We start from the raw sequence: 20993 nt of genomic DNA on the forward strand, positions 1-20993 counted from the left end.
CACAAGCATATTTATTTCATATATGAACCAATCAAACGTTTAATCTAATGATCTGAAATTTAATCATATTCGTCTTATTGATACTTAGACATAATCAAATGACATGGTTCAATTGTTCTTCTTTTTTTTTTTTCGTGTTCAATCTCTTCTAAAAATATAATTGAAAATAACCCAACTATATAATGCACTTTTCAAATAAAATTGAAATCCTATTTATCCCTTTTTTCCTAAAGCATTTAAGGAAAACAAAATTAGCCCCCATCCTTCCAAAAAGCAATACATTAATAAATAAAAACCACAAAGAAAAAAGCACAAGATATATTTTAGTCCTTGGGACCATAGTCCTTCCCTATAAACCAAAACCACAATTTGCATATGACTAAACTCAGCTATTTATTTTCTTCAAATTTTGGCAAACAGGCATACTACTATGTCCCTGACTTCACTCCCTAGAAGTCATGTGCAGCCAGTGGCTCGAGGGTTTCATCGATGAAGAGATTATCGTAGACCAGAGCTGCGATCGCGGCGCCGATCATGGGCCCAACCCAGTAAACCCAGTGGTGAGTCCACGACCAGCTGACGACAGCCGGGCCGAAGGAGACTGCAGGGTTCATGGATGCACCATCAAAAGCGCCCCCAACTAAGATGTTGGCCCCCACAATGAGACCGATCGCGATTGGCGCGACAACCCCCACGTTCCCTTTCTTCGGATCCACTGCCGTGGCATAGACCGTGTAGACTAGACCGAAGGTCATCACGATCTCGAAGATGAGTGCATTCGAGGATGATACACCTGATGAGAAGGCGAATGCTGGTGTTTCCTACAATATGTGTACAAGGAAGTATTTTAGACACAATTCATAATTACACCTGAGTTTCGGCTTATCTTTATAGCGCTAATGCGCATTGTGCTTACGAGTCCGGTCGCGTATTTAAGCAGCATGCAAGCTACAGTGGATCCCAGCAACTGCGCGAACCAGTACAGGATGCTGCGAGATAGAGTGATGTTTCCGCCGAGAAAGGCGCCGAACGTGACGGCAGGATTTACATGCCCCCCTGAAATGTTTGCTCCAACCGAGACCGCCACGAACAGTGCAAAGGCATGAGATAATGCCGCAATGATCAAACCAGACGACGCAGCGGATCCGCTGTCGGCGAGTTTACCTGTTAAAAATCAATGGACACATAGCCATGTTGAGCATAAACCGATAAAATGCAGGATTCACGTCACATTATGATATTTAGGTAATGCCAAGAAGTATCATTCACGAGAGGACATCAACGGCAGCTTAGACTGGAGAATTAGCTTACTGAAAGCCATGCCGGATCCTTGCCCGGCAAAAACGAAAATCAACATAGAAAAGAACTCCGCGAGTGCTGCTCTGAGCGCGCCCGGATGGCTTGCCTCCGCGGGAGTTCCGATAGCGATCTTATAAATCGACATGTTTCTGCTGAGCTTACGCTTTTCTCGATTAGTCGTTTAATTTTTATGTGTAATTCTTAATAGCCTGCAAGCCTCAATTGCCTTTGAAAAGCTCTTCCACTTCCTATGGCTATGTGATGCAGACAGGGAGTGACGGTCTCCTCTACATATATGCACCTGAATTAACGGCCGTGGAATGTTTACTTCCCACCCGGTAAATTGTAAGGAGCCACGTGTAATGCATTGACGCCACGTGTGGGCCCCGCTATGTCCCTAAGGTGCGTTTGGCCACAAGAACTACTTCCTTCGCCGAGATGGTTGGCGGGTGGACCGGCCTTACTAACCAAAAGAAATGTCGAGATTTAATTAATTAAACTTGATAATTGACTATTAGCAGCATAGCTGCATCTAAGTTTTTTCTTTTTTTTTTTGGCTGAATAATAGCTGAATTTAAGCCAAGACATGTAGGATCATGGTTTCGTATCAAAAGTAAATAATGATACGACCATAATGAAAATTTTGTATTTAACCGTGCACATAAATAAATCAAGTTCTCTAGATAAAAAAGAAAAATCTTTAAAACATAAGCGAGAGCTTTATAAAGTTTCACTAATCATGAGAGATGAGCTGCGTATGTGGCATGCAATGTGGATATTGCTTGGACTGTCAAGAAACAATGAGAGCTATCTCGAGTTTAACTGAAAAGAACGAGCCAAGCCGGTCGGCTCAACAAGAAATCACGCTTGGGCCATCTGGAAAAGGATCTTTGGTACTGATGATTAATATGCTTAACTCCTTGGATATGCGTCGCCTCCACGACCCGGGTCGTTATAAAAGGCTAAACCCATTAATTCTAATGGTACACAATACACATTGGCCTAAGGTTAATCGCATTTACATGTATCCTAAAGCAATTGTGGCGATAAGACATGATTGGGCATTTTATATTCACCCTTTTGGATTTAAAGGCTGAGGGCCACTTGACAAACGGATAAGTTTGTTAAGAAGCGGGAAGAGAGAATGAGAAGTAGAAACAGATAAGATCGTCTTATTCTTCACTTCGGGGGAGAGGCAATGGCTGCTCTGCAGAACTGTCCTTCAATCCATAGAAGGCTTCTGCCCAGCACCTTCTCTCAGCAAGCAGGGCTGCAGAAGCAGGGGACAGTCCCTTCCAGCTGCAGAAGAGGCAGCCCATTTGCAGTAAGAGCTGAGCAATTTGTAACTTCCGATTCCGCCTCGGCTCCGATTCACCCTCCTTCTCCAGGTGGGCTTTCGGCGTTTCTGCCTTCAATGCCTCAAAAGTTCCGAACTTTATTGTCTGTAAGAGTTTGACTGGCATTCATGGATAACTGGCAACGTGTATCATCACAAACCATGATATGCTTTGTCCGTGTACTTAGAAACGCTAATCTGGCTAAACAAAATTGGAGATTACCCTTCATAGTTTCGGAAAAATTACGGGCCTGGAGTTGGATAGCGCAACTTATGATATGTTCGGTTCGAAGATTAATCACCCGAATTTCGCAGGTCAATGCAAGAGAAGGCCTCTGCTTTTGGGCATAGGAGCTATAGCTTCCAGTCTACTCCCCGCTGCTTCTGTTCTTGCAGAAGGTGCATACACATGTACACACGTATATGTATATATGCATGATCAGACATATATCAGAGGGCATTTAATGACTAGCAAAAGAGATGTTTGTATCGTCGTCTAATTCTCGTCGTCTTCTCATTCTGCAGAAATACCACCAAACTACCAATCTTTTGTGGACCTGGTTGATGGGTATTCGTATTATTACCCCTCGGATTGGAGGGTACGTGAAGCAATTGTCCAATTTTTCAAACACGAGATAACCGGATTTATTTCGTTAATTGGTCTTAATTTCTTGAAAGATAGGAATTTGAGTTCAGGGGACACGATTCTGCATTCAAGGACAGGTACCTGCAGCTGCAAAATGTGAGAGTGAGATTCATCCCAACTGATATGAAAGACATTCATGACATGGGCCCCATGGAGGAAGTAAGCAATTAACTCGATTACATGTGTATGTATGCATCTATTTTTGTGTGTTGTTCTGTTCATTGTTGAAGGATGAGTATTGTGTTTTTTGCAGGTTGTTACAAATTTGGTGAATAATGTTTATGCTGCTCCCAATCAAATGGCCACCATACTTGGGATGCAAGAAGTATGCATCCTCTGCTCTCTCTCTCTCTCAGCAAGCAACATTTACATTCCGTAGTATAGTTCGGTTCACAGGATTGGCTCGGCCGATTAACTTCTTAGCTGAGCATATAATTCTCGAGTTCAACTTCTAGTGGTTGCGATGCAAGTAATTTCTTCATTGCTTAGAATATGTGTTGAACTTTATCGGACAGGAGCGAGAGAACACTCGACTTGATCCCTGAGGGAAAATGTTCCTCTGCGCATATGGATCCGTGCAGTTGGTACAGTCCTCTGCAAATTATTATCCATAACTGGCAGTTTGCTTCCTGATGAATGCAGAAAACAATCAATGGAAAGAACTATTACACCTTTGAGTACGGGCTTAAGTCTCCAAACTTCACCAGCACTTCTTTTGCGACTGTTGCAGTTGCAAACGGTAAGTTCTCTCCATATCTCAAAACCAGTATCATGTAAAACTCTCCCTTGAATATCTCGTCGGCTGTCAATGGAAGTGCGGGTTAGTGCAACAAGTCTTAAAGCTTCAATTTTCATGTCGAGCAGGGAGATATTACACATTGACAGTTGCGGCGAATGAGAGGCGGTGGAGGAGAGTGAGGAACAAGCTCAAAGTTGTTGCAGACTCTTTCCAGGTGCTTGATATCTGAAATTGTGAATGTTATGTACAGCTCGAGGCACATAATGCAGGGTTGAGATTCTCGACAACTACGTATTGATTTTGTTGCCCCAGTCTTCAAATCGAGTATCCTTTGCCTTGGATATCTTTGTTTCATCGCAAGGATAAGTGTTTAGGCTGATTGTATCCGGCGGCCCTCACTGTAAATGAGACCGGTCACCGGAGTGAACACGCCACTCCAGCAGGTCCAACCTGTTCCAAACACCTACTGCATCCGACATACAGGACAATATCGGATTTCACATCAGACCAACCATAAATTTTATACTTGTTAGATCCATCCCTTCTCAATTATCCATATATCATCATATCGACACATTCCAACTTGATTTTTATAATTTGAATCAACATTTTCTGGAGAACAAAAGCAAGAAGAAAATTGCCAACCTCCAAAAGAATATCGTCCTATATGAAACATCTAAATCCTCAAACCCATTGTTTCTCACTAACCAAACAAAACAAAAAACAAAAAATAAAATTCCTATCCCTATGTTCTTCCTATGAACAACGTGACTCCAAATGCTGCCCTCCTCTTGCCCCATGGTGCAATCCACTCCTTCTCGTTCGTTCTCGTCCTGCTGCTCAACAAAGCCTCGAAGAAGTGCCAACTTCCCGGTCAAGTCTGTGCAGGGGGAAGTTCTGGCAGATTTCGGATTTCAATTCCGGGAGGACTATTGGAGGAAAATTTACAAGTGAATCAGGCAAAAACCTGACTGATCTAAATATAATATCCTAGACAAGACGATGCTGCCTCAAGCCCTTCCCGAAGTGAGGCTGCATTAACCGGACGTACAAACCCTTCTTGGCCATCAGGGAATCATGGGTCCCTTCCTCAACGATCCGCCCCCCATTGAGGACCACAATATTATCAACGTACCTCATCATGGCAGCTCTATGGGCTATTAAGATCGTCGTTTTGTTCCCCATGATAAGCGTGTCCAGGGCTTCTTGGACCACCCGACTCGATTCAGACTCAATGGACGAGCTCGCTTCATCAAGGAGCAGGATTGGAGCATTCTTCAGTATGACGCGAGCGATTGCAATCCTCTGCTTCTGTCCCGGCGTGAGATCAACACCCCTCATACCAACATGAGTGTCATACCCATAGGGCAGGCTACTGATGAAGTGGTGGGCATTGGCAATTCGGGCAGCCTCCTTCATCTCAGCCTCACTTGCATTGTGCCTTGCGTAGATGATGTTCTCTCGTATTGTCGTGGAGAAGATGATGGGCTCCTGCTGGACCAGGCCCATGTGGCTCCTCAGCCATCGCAGGTTGTAGAGCTTTAAATCTCGGCTGTCCAACAGTACCTGACCCGCGACAGGGTCATAGAACCGCTCCATAAGGGATATAATCGTGCTCTTCCCCGATCCCGATACACCAACCACAGCCACAGTTTGACCACCATTAACTTTGAGGCTGAAGTTGCTCAGAACCAGTACTTCAGGACGGGTTGGGTAACAGAAATCGACATTTTTCAGCTCAATGCTCCCATAAACATTAGGAGGCTTCATTGCGTTTGTATCATCTGGCTCGATCTGGGGGACTCGATCAATTATCTCAAACACCGAAGCGAGTGATTTCCGTCGTTTGAGTATATACGGAGCCAATCCAAAGGGCTCCACTAATGCAAATGTAGCGAAGGAGAAGACCATGTATTCTTTGAGAGCAGTTGGGGGTGCCATATAGCCTTTTTTGACCAAGAGACCGGCGTACCAGAGGAGAAGGGCGTTGCAGGCAAAGAGAAGGAACTGGGAGAAGCCAAAACCAAAGCCAATGGCCATCCCCTGGAGGAAGCTCTGCTTGAATATCTTATTGAGCTGGAATTGATAGAGCTCCATTACCTTGTTCCCAGCGCAGAAGGCAACAACTGTGTAGATGTTCCGCACCGCGTCTTCGAGGACCAGAGAGGCCTTCCTGTGCATCTGTTGAATGCCACGAGAAAAACCAGCCAACCACAATTTCTGTGGACAAAAAATTTGAAGCTGATCAGGGACATGTTGACTTATGGCAAGAGGAAATGTGAACTACAATACTAATCTTCACGAATCAAGAAATTGAAATATTTTCTCTGGCAAATGAAATTGAAAAAAATTCACAAGGCATAAATGATTAGCAAAAAACCTGCGCGATGGCCGAAACAGCGAGAACTGGTAGGGTTGCCAAAGCAACAAGTGCCAATCGCCATTGCAGAAGGAACCCAATGATGACTGCCACGATGACAGCAGTGCTGTCCTGTATTAATATTGAAAGCCTATTACTAAAAGCAGCTCTCACAAATGTGGCATCATTTGCAAGGCGCATAGATAAAGTGTCTGCGCTGTTTTCCTCTTCATCAAACCAACCAACCTCATTACGCAACATTGCTGTAACAAATATACAATTAATTTGATTATGAAATGGAGAGTATCAAATTCTTAAGTACAATGCATAATTGCTCAAAGGGTAACTATTATCCCAATAAAAGTGTAAAGGAAACGAAATGGATACCTGAGAACATCATTCTTCGGACTCGCTCTGTCATCTTCTCACCCATGATGCCAAAGTAAAAATGCTGCAGGAAGTTGGCGATCACGGTAACTATACCCATGCAGGTTATGATCAAGCACCATTTGTCAATTTCCTGCCTTACATGTGTGCCCTCACCTCGTCTATAGTAAGCTGTTACGATCAATGCAACAACATATGCAAGAAGAGGATTGAAGGAACCAAATATTGCAGCACCAGTGCTGCCCAAAACAGCATAAAGCCATTCAGGAAAACTTAGCTCGACTAATCTCCAAATGGAAGGTGCTTCGTGTTTCGGCGAGTCCTTTGCATCCTTTTCTTTTATCACAGAGTCATCAGAATGACTGTGGGGCCTACTAAAAGTCTGAGAGTGGGACCTCTCATTCTTAGGGTCAGAAGTCAAAAGGGGTGAAACCGGGGACTCAGGGTCTGAACCATTTTGCACTAGCTTCTGTGCGGACAGGACATCGAGCTTTGGCAAGTCAGGCAGTCTCATTTCAAAGCTGTCTTGCCTTTTAATTGGTGGCTCCTTATCAGCTGAATCCAATGGAATTCCATTTTCCTGCAGTAGCTCTGACGGTGGACTCCTGGAGTTTGGTGATTCTTGCAAGTTGTACACTATATCTTGGGGCCGAAGTCCATGCACAGCAGGAACTCTCTGAAGAGAAGGTGATTTGGCCATTTTAGGAGATGTGGGTTCCTGGAAACTGTTACTGGTTGAAGAATCCATTTCGATCTGGAAAGCTGCTCTCTCTCTGTAATCTTTCACGGGCATCCTGAATAAAAGTTGAAATGCCGGTGAACATCTACATTTTCTGATCCATAACAATATCTACGAAAACACTATGCGGTAACAAAAACAAAGCCACTAATTTGAGAAATTTTATACCTTCTAGGAAGTTTTGTTGCTTCTTCACATTTTAGAAGCTCTGCATAAAGCCCATCTAAGCTCAAAAGTTCATCATGTGTGCCCATTTCAACAAGCTGACCTTCCTCCATCACAGCTATATAATCAGCATTCCTAATAAGGCTCAGTCGTCGAGCTATTATGATGGTCGAACGTCCCAACATAAGTAGATCAAGGGCCTCCTGAACAGCTTTTTCAGCTTCGAAATCAAGTCCACCGGTGACCTCGTCGAGCAGAAGAACTGATGGATTCAGAAGCACTGCCCTGGCAATAGAAAGCTTGATCTTCTGCTCTTCAGTCAGAGCTAAACCAGCCCTACCCACCTAAAATGACAAGTTGCTTGTGTTTTAGGTAATCCACAGATATACAATGACGGTACAATAAACTAACAATTACATGATTTATAAATTTATCTCCCTTTTACCTGTGTGTCATATCCTTTTTCAAGGGAACTAATAAATGTATGTGCACGAGCAATTTTGGCAGCTTCCTCAATTTGATCTGCAGTAGCATTTCGACCATATGCAATATTATCTCTTATGCTGAGACTCAGTAAGGCAGGCTCCTGGGTTACTAGTCCTATTTGGCTTCTTAACCATTCCAGTTTTAGATTTTTTACATTCTCTCCGTCAAGAAGAACTTCCCCTGCACCACAAAATTAGAAGGGGGCAAAAAACAGGGGAATCAGCAAAGGAACATAGATGCTGAAATTTCCATAGAACATTAACCAACAGCACATCGACTGCCTATAGTATGGTAATAAACACCAAGATACCTAATGTAGGATCATAGAACCTCTCCATCAGTGGAATAATACTGCTTTTTCCAGATCCATTTCTGCCAACAAGCGCCACAGCTTTCTTAGCAGGCACAGTGAGGTAGAACCCGCTCAAGATAGGGATTTCAGGACGAGACAGATAGCTAAAGTATACATTACGAAACTCGATGTTTCCTTGAATTGATGCCGGTGCATTTCCATCATTATTGTCTCTGGAAGATGATCTACTTATCATCTCAAAAAGTCTATAGGCAGCGATTCGCCCTTGGTCAAATGAGTAGAAGTTCGTCGCAGCCTGATTCAGTCCTCTGAAATACAAGTGTGAATTCGATAAGACAACAGAAATGAGACATTATAGAAGGATGAATTAGAATAAGGTGCTTACAGGCCACTCAAAATTATAGCAAACAAAGCAGCTACGATTTCACCGCCATGGGCTTTTCCATGGGTTACCAGGATTCTTCCGACCCATAGTTGCAAGGCACAAGAACAAATCGCAAGTCCATATGTAAATCCAAGCCCAAGCCCTTGCACAAGACTTATCAGGATACCATATCTCAGAGTTGCTTGCAGGGACGTAGCATAAGAATATTTGGCTAGTGTTTCATTTGTGAATGCATACAAGGTTCCAATATAAGAAATTGCCTGCATAGTTTAGAAACAAAAGATAGATTTTAGAATGAAAAGTTACACTCAACCAATACGGGTGATCAAAGAAAATAAAAAACAACACAGACCAATAGCATAGCATGCCAGAGCGAGATTCTTTGTTGTATATTTTATTGGAACAAATTAAGATTCCTAATACTGATCCTTATCAGTTTCTTTTCTCCTGAGAACCCATTAGTCATAACTTGAAGCACAGAAGGATCTGATATTTTCCTATACAAGAGAAAATCGTAAAACCTACAAGACAATGAGAATATCATTTTCAACAACAGAATCCCGTATAATGCCTAGAGTGACACTTGGGGAAAGGCCTCTTTTCTTTTTGTTCAACAGCTTCCAGGGAAATAGAGTTCCTATATCACATCATAAATGGAAAGCAACCAAATCGGGCCGGGGGGGGGGGGGGGGGGGGGGGGGGTGGGGGTAAGACTGAAGAAGCATTTCGCTGCGCGATTTACATCACTTTAATGATCAAAGTCGCAGCCCATATTATTGTGACAAATTAGAAGATATATTTTACTCACAATTATAATGTGTATCAAGAAATACCTGTTCGGCAATGCTAGCTGCTTCAGCATAAGCATCTTGTATATTCTCAGCAAGCCTGTGAAGAAATACATTTGAAATACCTCCAGCAGCAACTATAAAAGGGCCAGTTGCTAGTGTTATGAGGGTAATTTGCCAGCAGTTTACAAATCCAATGATCAGCCCACTGAAAAAGGTGGCCATATTGTGAATATAATTTCCAACCTGCATGATCAAAAGATCAAAGTAATAAATGTGTGAAATTCCATTTCAAGAGTATACTGAACAGAGCAGAACAGAAGCACCATTTGACATCTAACCGTACTTTTTCACTGAGAGCAGATTGAATGAGCAGCACATCGCTCAATACTTGGCTCACAATGTCCCCGTTGTTCCCATAGGTGTCAAAAAAACTCATATCCTGATTGAGAAGTACTTGTACATATCTTGACCTAATGACAGCTGTCTGCCGCTCCCCAGTCAAAATCCAGCACGAAACCTCTATTACAAATGAAGAAGTTAGGATCAAGCCTTTTAATAGAGCGGCATCCATAGGGTTCTGCTCGACTTTCAAGCTTGTGGGGACTTACCAATCCAACCAGCAGCAAAAACACCAACAGCAATGTAAAGCAGAGACAGAGCAAGCTGCAGCAAAGACATAGCAAAAAAGTTCAAATTTTGACACAAAACATCATCTCCAAAGCAAAAACCCATCTAATGGATACTAGCATTGAGTAGTTCAATAGGTCAATAAACAAACTATAATTATCATCTGCTCATCAAAATTCAGAGCGCTAAGCAGACAGGCTTCAGCAAGAGCTTTAAATTGTGTAAACAAAACATCACTGGCTCACCTCTTAACCATTTTACTCTACTCATCCAAATTATATAAGTGGTTCATTCCCTTGTCAACACAATTTCACCAGCAAGCTAGGAATATACCCTCCAGAACTTTCATAAATTTCATTATATTGCACAAAATAATTAGAAAAGTCCCCTTCAATTTTTAGGATTGCAATCCCAACTGCATTCTAGAATCGGCAATTTCCCTACAATTAAACCCCCATATCAATATCTGTCCACAAATTCTAATATACGGCATTCATCAAATGAAACACTCCATGAAACTTTTCAGCGGAAGCACGCAATTAAGATACAACAACTATGATAGCTTAGAAATTATTAGCTAAACAACCAGATTTCCACCCTCAATACCAAACTTTAACCAGTCAAACACAGCCTGTTGTTTCAGCTCACTCAAGACTGAAACTTCACTCAGCCTGTTGTTTCAGCTCACTCAAGACTGAAACTTCACTCGTCTCCTATCTGATTTAAGCACTTCTCGTCTCCAACGTGTTTTAATTTCTGAAATTTCCAAGCTTACAAGAAGATATAATACCATCAAACAGAAGACGGCCATGCGCAGGAAGTTCTGTTAAAAGGGTTTTCTGATAAGGAACAAGCTCGTTACCTCCTTAAACCTGTCAAACACCTCGGCATTCGGGGCTGAAGGACCCAGGCTTAGCACCTGCACGATTTTGGCGAAATAATGCAAGTAAACGACGAGGGCAGTCCCATGTGCTGCCGCGGCGAGTGATCCAACAGCCATGAGCGCCCAGTCGAGGCGGTCCGCACAGGCGAAGAGGCGGGAGAAGGGCACGGCGGCTGGCGGGGGCTCGATCTCCTCGGCCTCCTCCATTTCCTCCTCGGCCTCCACCTGCGCCGCACCCGGAGCCCCCGAAGCTCCCCCCTCGGCGCTCATGTCAAGGTATGGGGACGGGGACTCAGGCGGCTCCGACACCTCTGAGACCGGCGTCAGGGGCTGTATGTGGGGCGGGGACCAACCGAACAGCCCCCTCGATATCATCATTTTTCGCGCCCCCTGCTGCTCCTCCGCTTCCCTTTCTCCTTCCCCGGAACCCTCAAATTCGATTTCCTCCCCCCTCCCCCAGGAGAAACTCGCAAAACCCCTAACTCCACAAAACGCGAAACCTCCGCCGATCAGACGAATCAAGGGCTGTCAAAATCCCCCTCCCGGAGCTGCGAAATGGATTGAATTCTAGGGTTTGCGAGCTGGGGGGGGACTGAGTCAAAGAGGAGGTGGAGGAGGTGAGACGAGATTGACTCACTCACCCGGCAGAGGAGGATGAAGATTGACAAGAAGAACAGCTTCTTTTTTTTTTTTTTTTGGGTGTCAGGATGTGATTTTTGTCGGTTTCATCTTTTTAACGGTCAAATGCCGGCGGTGGAATTGTATAAAGGAGGAGGAAGAACAAGGAGGAAGTTGGCGGAGGTTTTCGGGTAACGGCGACCGGCGTCTATGTTTTTCTCGAAAAATAAAAAATAAAATCGAAAAAATTGAAAATGCGTTTTTTCCCGGGAGAATAAATTATGTCTCATCGGTTGATCTTTCACTTGTTTGGAGGGCATTTTGGGTAGCATCGACCCTACAATTGTGTGTTTTTTTAAAAAAAAATTTCAAATATTGTTGTTTATTTTAAGAGAATACTTAAGATCCATTATTTTTCTACTATAATAATGATATGAAAAACATAAAAAAGGAAGTATTTTAATTCGATTATTCATATTTTATTTCGCTTGTAAATTATCTTAGAAGCAAGAATTTCCGACATATGGCCGCCATAACTTTCGATTGGTTGAGAATGAGTTCGGGATAACTGCTTATAGGGAATGAAATTTGAATTGGTTAAGACTGTTGCGGGTTGGTACAAGTTAACAAATGTTTCTTACTATCTTTGTCCTTTTGAGTTATGATAACCATATTATGGATGTTAGAATTTATTGTAACAGAATACTGACAAATAATAATTTGAATATATGTATGTATAAACTGTATTTAGATATGATAAATTCAGTCAAACGGCCATAGTTTTTTACTCGAAGAAAAATAGAGCATTCAATTAAATAAATCCTGAATTTCCTTAAATATGTTAATATGGCATTTGCCCATATTGTATGTTATGGTAGGTGAGTTTAGGTTGCCTATAATGGGAAGAATGAATTTTCACAATTATATGAATAAAAAGGGAAAAAAAAGAGCAACAATGCCAATAAGCCTAACATAATCGAAAATGGAATGTGCTTGTTTACCCGTTTAAGAAGTAATAATATATGACATAACGTTTTGTCTTATGTGCATCATAATATTCGAAAGTCCAACGAGTTTCGAATAATTTATTTCAACTGGGTTGACTCACTAAGAGTGTAGAGTTCTACTATTATGGATTTTCTTTATTCACAAAATTCGAACGAAAATTTTATTTAAGAAGAGCCACTGTCAAATCGTTTAAATCAGTTATTGTTAGTACATGGTATCGACTTTGTTTTAGTTGACCCGGTGCCAGGACATTTGTTCTGTAACCTCCCATTATTTATTCTGATGCCCCTTTTTGGGGGTATTTTTTGCAGATTTGTATAATATATGTGCAAATCTTATTATTATTATTATTATTATTCCAAGGAAATTATTATCATAGTAAGCCAAGTAGGGGAAGCCCGACCGTGTTTTCCTAATCAGATACAGTCAATCCCCAAATGATGCTTTATGTGAAATTTATTCCCTCGGCTAAGTTGGGTTAATTAATTAATACTGCCATTGATAATTTTCTGGGGAAACCAAATAGATGGAGTATGAAAACAAGATGTAGTATCAACTGAGCCCATCAGAATTTGAAAACTGTCGTATATATCCTATCGTCTTTCTTATTCTTTGAAGCACATCAAACATTTGGTATCGCGATCTAAATTAAACGCGTAACTGCTTTACTGCGACCATGTGCGTAAACCATTAAAAAAGTATTAAGTCAAGCTTGAATAGGCAAGCATTTTTCCGGGTCATCCTCGAACCTAAAGATGTAAAATAGAGTGAGCATTGTTACAAGGCAGATGATGGAAGGACAAGGAAGGTCAATTGTCATGTCAAAAGGGGGGGAAGAAAAAAAAAAAGGCAGTTAGAATGTCGAATTGGCCCGTTTCATCATTAAAGTTCCGACCTTTAATTTAATGAAAACAGTTAGTTTAATTAAAAGTCAATAGTTTGACTTTGACATTGAATTACCGATATATAATTTTGTATTAAATGCATTTCCTTTTTAACTTTAATTATGTGGATACCTCATTGTGTGCTAATACAATTTCGGTTTTAAGTTAAGAAAGTAATGTTGTGTTTAACCAACTTTTTTATGGTTTAAATGCATGTGCTGTCATATTTAACGCATTCGAATCTCTTCTTGCAGTTCCGTTCTCATATGTTCTATTTTTTTTTTTTGGATTCGTTTTGAAAAATTAATTATTAAGTGATCGATCCGTAAGTAATTCCGCGATTTGATGATGAAAAATAATTTATTCCTTAGCTAAAAAAGTGAGCCATATGGTGCAACCATGAAAAGCAACGAACGGGAAATGGTTCGTGGAGCTCAACAGAGTGGACTAAAGACGTATAAAAACATTGTATGGGTTTAATGTGACTGGAAGGAGCCACGTCTCGTCGACCCAGCCCAGCTAGATCTCGATCGCCTCAACCTCACCTAGCCAGTAACACCTTCTACGTAGTTCGTCGATTTTGCCGATAATCACTGCATCCTTATCTATTGTAATTGTTTTAATTGAGGATTAACCGATAACGACACGAAAAAAAGGCTCCAATGCCCAGCGCCAACTTGGTTTCCTAAAATCAGTCCACACACACACAAGAGAATGGTTTCCGTCTCACCCCGATCAAATATGCGTTAGAAGGGATCAAACTCGACTTACGGCGTTACGGATTTTGCTTGATCCGGCCGGTTCTCTTCACCCGAAAACATAAGTTTGGTCGTACCTTGCTCGTGTTGATACGAAGCTCTGCCTCTGGCTCTACTCCACACGCTCTGTACACTTTCACTGCAGGACCGGACCCAAAGGCCGACACAACACATAAAGAGGCTTTCGGATAAAGTCGTTGGCATATAAGAAAAAGGAAAACATAAGATAAGGTCTCCACCACAAAACGCTCTTGAGGCAACAATATATTTATTCCCGACGGAGCCTCTGAAGATTCTAACTTTCTTTTCTGCACCCATTTCCAGCAACAATGGTGTCCCTGCAGAACTCCCCATCAATCCATCGATTCCCCAATTCGTTCCCTCAGGTTCTAATCCTAATTCTTTCTCTTGGTTTTTGTTGTTTTTGGGATATGTTGGGTTGTTAAAGTTGGGAATTTTTTTTTTTTTTTTTGGTTGGGGTTGGAGCAGCTTGCTCCGCAGAAGCATGGAACGGTGCATTGCGGGAGAAGAGGGGCTCCTCCATTGATAGTGAGGGCCGAGCAAGTGAGCTTTTCAGCTTCAACCTCTAATTCCCCAGGTGGGCCTTTGTCACATTGTCTCTTACTTGTGCTTATTCTTAATCAGTGGACTGTGGAAGTGTCTCTCATACTGCTGCGCTGAGGATTGCAAGAACCATCATAACCAACATTTTTTGCTTATGTTGATACAGTTTGAAGGAAATTCTCCGCAATTTTTATTCTATTCTTGTTGTTTTGTGGTCACATGTCGATGAAAAATGTCTTGGATTTAATGGTTTAGCAGGTCTTTTCTGCACATTTGACACTGACAGTGGATCGGTGCACCATTTTCTTTGCTTGTATTGGTTTTTGGATGATTATGCTGTCGCATTCTATATCTTTGAACTAAGATAATGCTGGGACTCAATTTGAACTTTCCCAGTCTTCTATCTTATTTCCGACAGTTTTAATGTTTTGGAGGATGAAGTTCTGAGCACGATAAACAAACCCGTGTTTTCTGAAACTCTTGTAACAACATTGCCTTTTATAAACAGTACTCTTCTGTATCCGATGAAAAAACCGGGCATGGGAATAATGGGGTAACTTGTTCAGCTGGAGCTACACATTTCAATGCTGTTGAGTTGGTTTCTGATTCATTTCTTTCCTGCATTGACAGATAGAACCGGGAGACGCCAAGTGCTTATGATCGGGGTCATTGCCCCCTGCATTTCTCTAATTGGCCCAAGTTCCACATCATGTAAGAATGCCAGTTCTGATGTTCTTCGTCCTCCCTATCTTTTAAAGCTGTCAAACCTTTCTGGGACATAGTATGGTCCCAAATACTTTTCAGAAACAATTGCTTTCTTGTGATGCAGCTGCTCTTTTTGAGTTGTAAGAGTGATAATAATGGCTGTACCCTAAGAAATACCCTCTTGATATGGTTCAGTTGCTGCAGAAAATAAGAAGGGATACATCCCAGTTTCGGACAGAAAGGATGGATACGAGTTCCTTTACCCGTTTGGGTGGCAGGTAAGCTACAACTCCATTTGTTTGCAGACACTCATCGTTTTTTGTTATTTTTTCACTGAAAGAAGTGAGAGATTGAAAGCCTGCCTTCATGTTATGAAAACGTTAGCCAAACGAATTCCTTTTGACAAAAAATAAGCTACTGGCACCTTTTCTTCCTAGTTTTCCTCCCCTCTATAGGCAAAATGACTAATAGTTCCTCCCGGTGCCAATAATTCAACTGTTTGTTTTGTCGCAGGAAGTGGTGATTGATGGGCAAGACAAGGTATTTAAAGACGTGATCGAGCCCCTAGAGAGTGTGAGCGTGAATATGATCCCTACCAGCAAACAGGACATCAAAGATTTTGGTCCCCCGCAACAAGTAAGCAGTTTAGATTATTTTGATTTATTTGATGTTCCTTTTGCTTTTTTAGTTAAATCGAATGTGTTATTCTCCCGCAGGTTGCTGAAACTTTGATAAAGAAGGTCTTGGCTCCTCCTTCTCAGAAGACAAAGCTCATTGCAGCAACCGAGGTATGATTGCCCCTGTAAAATCTTCGTCTCTCCTGCCCTCGCTATGGCATGATGAGCTTCTCTGTAAATTGTTGGTGTCGTGGTGAAGATTTGGTGATTCTTTCTTGTGTCGAGTACAGCATGATGTGGAGGGGAAGACTTACTATACATTTGAGTTCATTGCTCAGGCTCCGAACTACACCCGGCATGCTCTCAGTACAATCTCTATCGGCAATGGTAAGCGCTTTCATCAGCGGAAAACAGAAGATACAGGGTTAGTTTGGTGATCTTTGGGTCGGATTGTGCTCGTATTTGATTGCGCATTTTGTTGATATGCAATCTGCAGGCAAATTCTACACTCTGACGACAGGTGCCAATGAGAGGAGGTGGGACAAGATGAAAGAGAAGCTACAAACAGTTGTTGATTCCTTCAAAGTCTTCAATGTTTGAGACGGTTTTCTCAGTTTTCCCAACCAAAGTTATTGGGCAAAACCACACGATACCACCTCTTCTTCTCATCGTGTAAAACTCATTTTTTCATTGCAATACCTCCTCCTTGTCGTGGTAAAACTCTTTTTTTCATCACAGAAAAAGATCTGTTCGACTTTGATCAGACTATGCTATGATACATGAAAAGTACATGATCAACCGGTTATCCAAGGACATCGAAGAGATCCCTCGTCTTGATAGTCTATGGACTATGCTTGCTTTCCATGAAGCATGTCATAGATATATAATCGATTCCTTAGCATCTTCTCCCTCCAGAGTTGTATTGTCTTTGAGATTCAAACTCGCCAAGTTGTGCCAAGCTTATAGGGCAGTAAACCAATTTCCAGTTAGCCAGGATGATCACAGACTCAAATCTTACAAGCCTCGAGAAGTTCTTGATTGAGATCACTGTTAAAAGGAAATGCTTTGGATCGGTAAATAGAAGTCGAGAAAAGAACAATGGTGAAGCTACAAAACTTCTGGAATCTAAATGTTGTCTTGTTTAACAGAAACAAACTGTCAAAAATAGTAGTTATGGCATTTAAAACCATTTCAAAAACTCTCAAAGTAAGCTTCGAATCCTACAAGCAAGACAGACCACTTCCCACAAGGAAAGCCAACTAGCAGTATATATAACTTAGATGATCCCAATCTTGTTGGCAACGTCCAATGCATCATAATCCGGTGTCAACCTGACATATGCCTTCTTCGTGCCATCGGGCCTGTATTATCATAGCAAAGAAGATGACATTAGTCTCATTCATGGGACTAACAAATCAACGAACACTGTAGACTTATAATAGGCGCAGTTAACAATTCCTGTGGATCATTTAGTCCTAATTTTCAGTTTCTTTTTCTTGAAAGCACAAGGAACAAAATAAGCAGCAAACTACAAATTTATGAAGTGTATTTTCCGAAAACAAATAAAACTTGCTTTGTTTATGCAATTTAAAGAAAAGAAATTTAAGTACGGAATCCACCAACAAAAATAGGTTAAACTGGTGAGATGTCTTCTGAGACCAAAAATACGAATAACAAATGTTGAAAGAACATTACCTGATCAAAGTGTTGACCTTCTTGGTCTGAATGTCATACATCTTCTTCACTGCATCCTTGATCTTCTTCTTGTCAGCACGAATGTCCACAATGAAGACAAGGGTGTTGTTGTCCTCAATCTTCTTCATTGCAGACTCGGTGGTGAGCGGGTACTTCAGAATTTGGTAATGGTCCAACTTGTTCCTCGGAGGGGCGCTGATACGTGGGTACTTGGGGTTCCTCTCCTTCTTCAGGGTCCTCGGGCGGTGAAATGTGACAGATGTCCTGATCTTCTTAGCCTTCTTCTTGAAGGTCGGTGCCCCTGATTTGACTGCCTTCGCAGCCTTCAAGGCCTGAGCCTTCGGGTCTGCCTTTTTGGTAGCATCAGCTGTAGATTTAAATAACAAAAATCAGAGACGATCAACCCCGAGAACAAAACCTCAACATGTATCTAAAGGCGTTAAAGATATAGTAGATGAATTTAAAAGAGCTGGAAAAAAGAAATCCTCCTTATGTTCCTAAATACCCGGAAAACACGAACAACTCAAACTGCAACACCATTCAATAGCTAGTGTCGAGCAAAAGCAGATACCACCAACCATGCTCAACAGTACACGAATCCCTGGGCATTCCAGGAAATGGTAACAGGAGTTAATGAGCTCTCCCAATCATTAGGAGTCAACAATTACATCACACAGTGATGTGAACATAATCCTCATGAAAATTATGCTTCCTCCAACATCTAAGTGTCGAATAGCCTCCAATCTCCTCACCAGATAAAAGTGCCACTGACATTTCACTTAGCAACCCACTAAAAAGGTTTGGGTTTCAGCTCTGCCGAATTGGAGGACTAGGCACTATGCTATTCCAGCAAAACCTTGATAGGCAAAACATCTCTTTGTCAAGGAGCATAAACCGAGACTAAAGACGAATTAAACACGAACCACCTATAAACAGTCTCATGTAGATCTAGACTAATTACGACTGAATGAGCTTAAAAACTACTAAAATCTTTTCTAGCTTGAAGCAGAACTGGCTTCAAATCCATATACCTCCAAACTAGCTATTGCTCAGTTGGTCCTTTACTCCCTAGACTGTTTCAAGATGGGCTTCCTCACCCCTCGCGTTTAATTAAGATAAGGCAAAATCGAGCAGCTCACAAGAAATTCATTATTCGACAGGACGGATCAAATAATGCTTATGACAGCATTTCTCTGCCGAAACACCTATGCCCAGTGTGGAAAACAACAGAAATGTACGAGAAGGCTTTACCTTTAGGCGCCATTGGTGGACGAGAAGATCCTACCTACAGAGCAGCAGCAATCTGGACAAAGATCGACCACTGAATTAGCAGAGCATTCGAAGCAATGATGCTCGACTGACCGTCTAAGATCACAGAATCAAACAAAAATCAACCGAAAAAGACATCCCGACTACGGAATCAATCTCATTCGGAGTACCGAAGAATTATCATTCAAATCAAAACTCAGTCACGGAGAGAGATTACGAAACAGCAACATATAAGATGGATGAACAGAGAGTGGAGATGAAGCGAGAGCTGAGACGAACCTGACGTGGCAGAGATCAGTGGACAGTCGGCGGCTGCGAGCTCTTAGGGTTTTAAGGGGGAGAAGAAGGTGAACCCTTCTACTTAGCACCGGTCTAAATTACGATTGTATCCTCTCTTCGCATGTTGAGCTCGGCCCTATGTGAAGGCCCATTATTTTGGCCCAGACATTGTAGTCCCAATAGTGCTCCCTTTTATGTTATTTTATTTTATTTTATTTTAAAGGGGTATTTACCCAAAATGGCGCATGGTTTACCCGTTTTGTCATATCTATTATATGATTTTTTTTGTCAAATCTATTCCATGGTTTACTTTTTGTATCAAATCTATCCCGGCGTTATTTTTTCCCTCGACATCTAATGGCCGTACTGACGTTGCGCCTACGTGGCAAGTGTGGCCCACTATCTCTCCACGTGCCACGTCAGCACGGCCGTTAGATGTCGACTGAAAAGATAACGCCGGGATAGATTTGATACAAAAAGTAAACATGAGATAGATTTGACAAAAAAAAAGTATAGGATAGATTTAATAAAACGGACAAATCATGTACCATTTTAGGTAAAAACCCATATTTTAAAGCCTTAGCTTGATTTTCGACAAATAATTTTGTGTTATTTTAAGTCATTTGTTTCACATGATTGATTTTTTCATTTATTTTTAGAACATAATATACCCTAAATTACTATTTTCTTATATTCGGTCAAGTAATTATCTTGCAATTTGACCATCAAATTAAATTCAGCAAATCAGTCTTCGGATAATTACCTTGCAGTTTAACCATTGAATTATCTTGCAATTTGGAGTACTCTTTCATATCGAACCTTGTTTTGGCTTCATCGGAAGTGATACATTACATGTTTCGTATTATTTCAAATGCTTGTTTACAACAATTGTCTAAGATCGCCTTTGGAACAAAGGAATAAGAAGTTCAATCCTTGAATAGTGTAGGATGCTATTTTGTAACACGGTTTATTTTCTATTCCAAGTAAATAGGTAATTTGGTTCATGATTTACAGATATTACGTCAATTGGGTCCCTAACTTGTTTATTATATCAATTTGGTCCATTGATTTGTTAATTTGGTCCTTGTTACATCATTTTGGTTCCTCAATGAAGAAAATTGCATCATGTAGGTCATTTGGTTGCATCAAATTAGTTCTTTGTCACATCAGTGAGGTCCTTCATGGCATTTCGTTGATTGTAGGTTCTGACATTGTTAAATGAAATGTCATTGTTACATCACTTTGGTCTAACGTTACATCAAATAAACCTTTCTTCATTTTCTGTTTTCTTTTCTCAAAAAAAAAGGAAGAAAAAGAAGAAGAAGAACAGTGGGGGAGCTTCGATAGGGTCCGTCAGTGATCTCCCTCCATGCGAGGTCTTTGGAGAGTAATCTTGGAGGTCGTCCGTGGGGGAGGCTCACCGGAGCTCCACCACTAGCGA

The 20993-nt window shown here is 41.5% G+C and overlaps 5 protein-coding genes across 5 annotated transcripts; 2 read left to right on the forward strand and 3 right to left on the reverse strand.

The window, feature by feature from the left end:
• Positions 1–167: 167 nt before the first annotated feature.
• Positions 168–1566, reverse strand: LOC116197476 (aquaporin TIP1-3-like). Its single transcript, XM_031527634.1, has 3 exons — positions 1312–1566; positions 917–1164; positions 168–821 (listed from the first exon to the last, which is right to left on the reverse strand). Exons 1-3 carry the CDS (start codon positions 1442–1444, stop codon positions 450–452), a joined length of 753 nt encoding a protein of 250 aa, XP_031383494.1. The 5' UTR covers positions 1445–1566; the 3' UTR covers positions 168–449.
• An 839-nt stretch (positions 1567–2405) lies between these two features.
• Positions 2406–4361, forward strand: LOC116197406 (photosynthetic NDH subunit of lumenal location 1, chloroplastic). The gene is made up of 7 exons (XM_031527552.1): positions 2406–2687; positions 2951–3034; positions 3161–3234; positions 3318–3440; positions 3535–3606; positions 3924–4020; positions 4146–4361. The coding sequence occupies exons 1-7, from the start codon at positions 2498–2500 to the stop codon at positions 4247–4249; spliced, it is 744 nt and encodes a 247-aa protein (XP_031383412.1). The 5' UTR covers positions 2406–2497; the 3' UTR covers positions 4250–4361.
• A 227-nt stretch (positions 4362–4588) lies between these two features.
• On the reverse strand, positions 4589–11882 carry LOC116197405 (ABC transporter B family member 20-like). Its single transcript, XM_031527551.1, has 11 exons — positions 11135–11882; positions 10254–10308; positions 9989–10164; positions 9688–9888; positions 8855–9114; positions 8467–8777; positions 8116–8336; positions 7674–8014; positions 6767–7560; positions 6401–6642; positions 4589–6240 (listed from the first exon to the last, which is right to left on the reverse strand). Exons 1-11 carry the CDS (start codon positions 11531–11533, stop codon positions 5011–5013), a joined length of 4230 nt encoding a protein of 1409 aa, XP_031383411.1. The 5' UTR covers positions 11534–11882; the 3' UTR covers positions 4589–5010.
• Positions 11883–14624: 2742 nt separating this feature from the next.
• LOC116197407 (psbP-like protein 1, chloroplastic) lies at positions 14625–17133 on the forward strand. Its single transcript, XM_031527553.1, has 8 exons — positions 14625–14809; positions 14913–15021; positions 15618–15698; positions 15888–15970; positions 16206–16328; positions 16409–16480; positions 16600–16696; positions 16806–17133. The coding sequence occupies exons 1-8, from the start codon at positions 14753–14755 to the stop codon at positions 16907–16909; spliced, it is 726 nt and encodes a 241-aa protein (XP_031383413.1). The 5' UTR covers positions 14625–14752; the 3' UTR covers positions 16910–17133.
• Positions 17134–17359: 226 nt separating this feature from the next.
• On the reverse strand, positions 17360–19660 carry LOC116197408 (60S ribosomal protein L23A). The gene is made up of 4 exons (XM_031527554.1): positions 19553–19660; positions 19256–19307; positions 18005–18371; positions 17360–17670 (listed from the first exon to the last, which is right to left on the reverse strand). Exons 2-4 carry the CDS (start codon positions 19266–19268, stop codon positions 17586–17588), a joined length of 465 nt encoding a protein of 154 aa, XP_031383414.1. The 5' UTR covers positions 19269–19307; positions 19553–19660; the 3' UTR covers positions 17360–17585.
• Between the last annotated feature and the right edge of the window lie 1333 nt (positions 19661–20993).

The sequence above is a fragment of the Punica granatum genome, chromosome 2 (genome assembly GCF_007655135.1).
Source record: "Punica granatum isolate Tunisia-2019 chromosome 2, ASM765513v2, whole genome shotgun sequence".
In the NCBI taxonomy this organism is placed as follows: domain Eukaryota; kingdom Viridiplantae; phylum Streptophyta; class Magnoliopsida; order Myrtales; family Lythraceae; genus Punica; species Punica granatum.

Coding starts and splice junctions, on each gene's coding strand:
- LOC116197408 (XM_031527554.1), bottom strand. Junction 17,671..18,004: donor AAGGTCAACACTTTGATCAG/GTAATGTTCTTT, acceptor ATGATAATACAG/GCCCGATGGCACGAAGAAGG.
- LOC116197405 (XM_031527551.1), bottom strand. CDS start 11,533: ATGATGATATCGAGGGGGCTGTTCGGTTGGTCCCCGCCCCACATACAG. Junction 9,889..9,988: donor AATCTGCTCTCAGTGAAAAA/GTACGGTTAGAT, acceptor TTGATCATGCAG/GTTGGAAATTATATTCACAA. Junction 6,241..6,400: donor CTGTTTCGGCCATCGCGCAG/GTTTTTTGCTAA, acceptor TTTTGTCCACAG/AAATTGTGGTTGGCTGGTTT.
- LOC116197406 (XM_031527552.1), top strand. CDS start 2,498: ATGGCTGCTCTGCAGAACTGTCCTTCAATCCATAGAAGGCTTCTGCCC. Junction 3,441..3,534: donor ACATGGGCCCCATGGAGGAA/GTAAGCAATTAA, acceptor TGTTTTTTGCAG/GTTGTTACAAATTTGGTGAA. Junction 4,021..4,145: donor GACTGTTGCAGTTGCAAACG/GTAAGTTCTCTC, acceptor CATGTCGAGCAG/GGAGATATTACACATTGACA.
- LOC116197407 (XM_031527553.1), top strand. CDS start 14,753: ATGGTGTCCCTGCAGAACTCCCCATCAATCCATCGATTCCCCAATTCG. Junction 14,810..14,912: donor TCCCCAATTCGTTCCCTCAG/GTTCTAATCCTA, acceptor GGGTTGGAGCAG/CTTGCTCCGCAGAAGCATGG. Junction 16,697..16,805: donor TACAATCTCTATCGGCAATG/GTAAGCGCTTTC, acceptor TGCAATCTGCAG/GCAAATTCTACACTCTGACG.
- LOC116197476 (XM_031527634.1), bottom strand. CDS start 1,444: ATGTCGATTTATAAGATCGCTATCGGAACTCCCGCGGAGGCAAGCCAT. Junction 1,165..1,311: donor AGGATCCGGCATGGCTTTCA/GTAAGCTAATTC, acceptor GATTTTTAACAG/GTAAACTCGCCGACAGCGGA. Junction 822..916: donor TTAAATACGCGACCGGACTC/GTAAGCACAATG, acceptor CACATATTGTAG/GAAACACCAGCATTCGCCTT.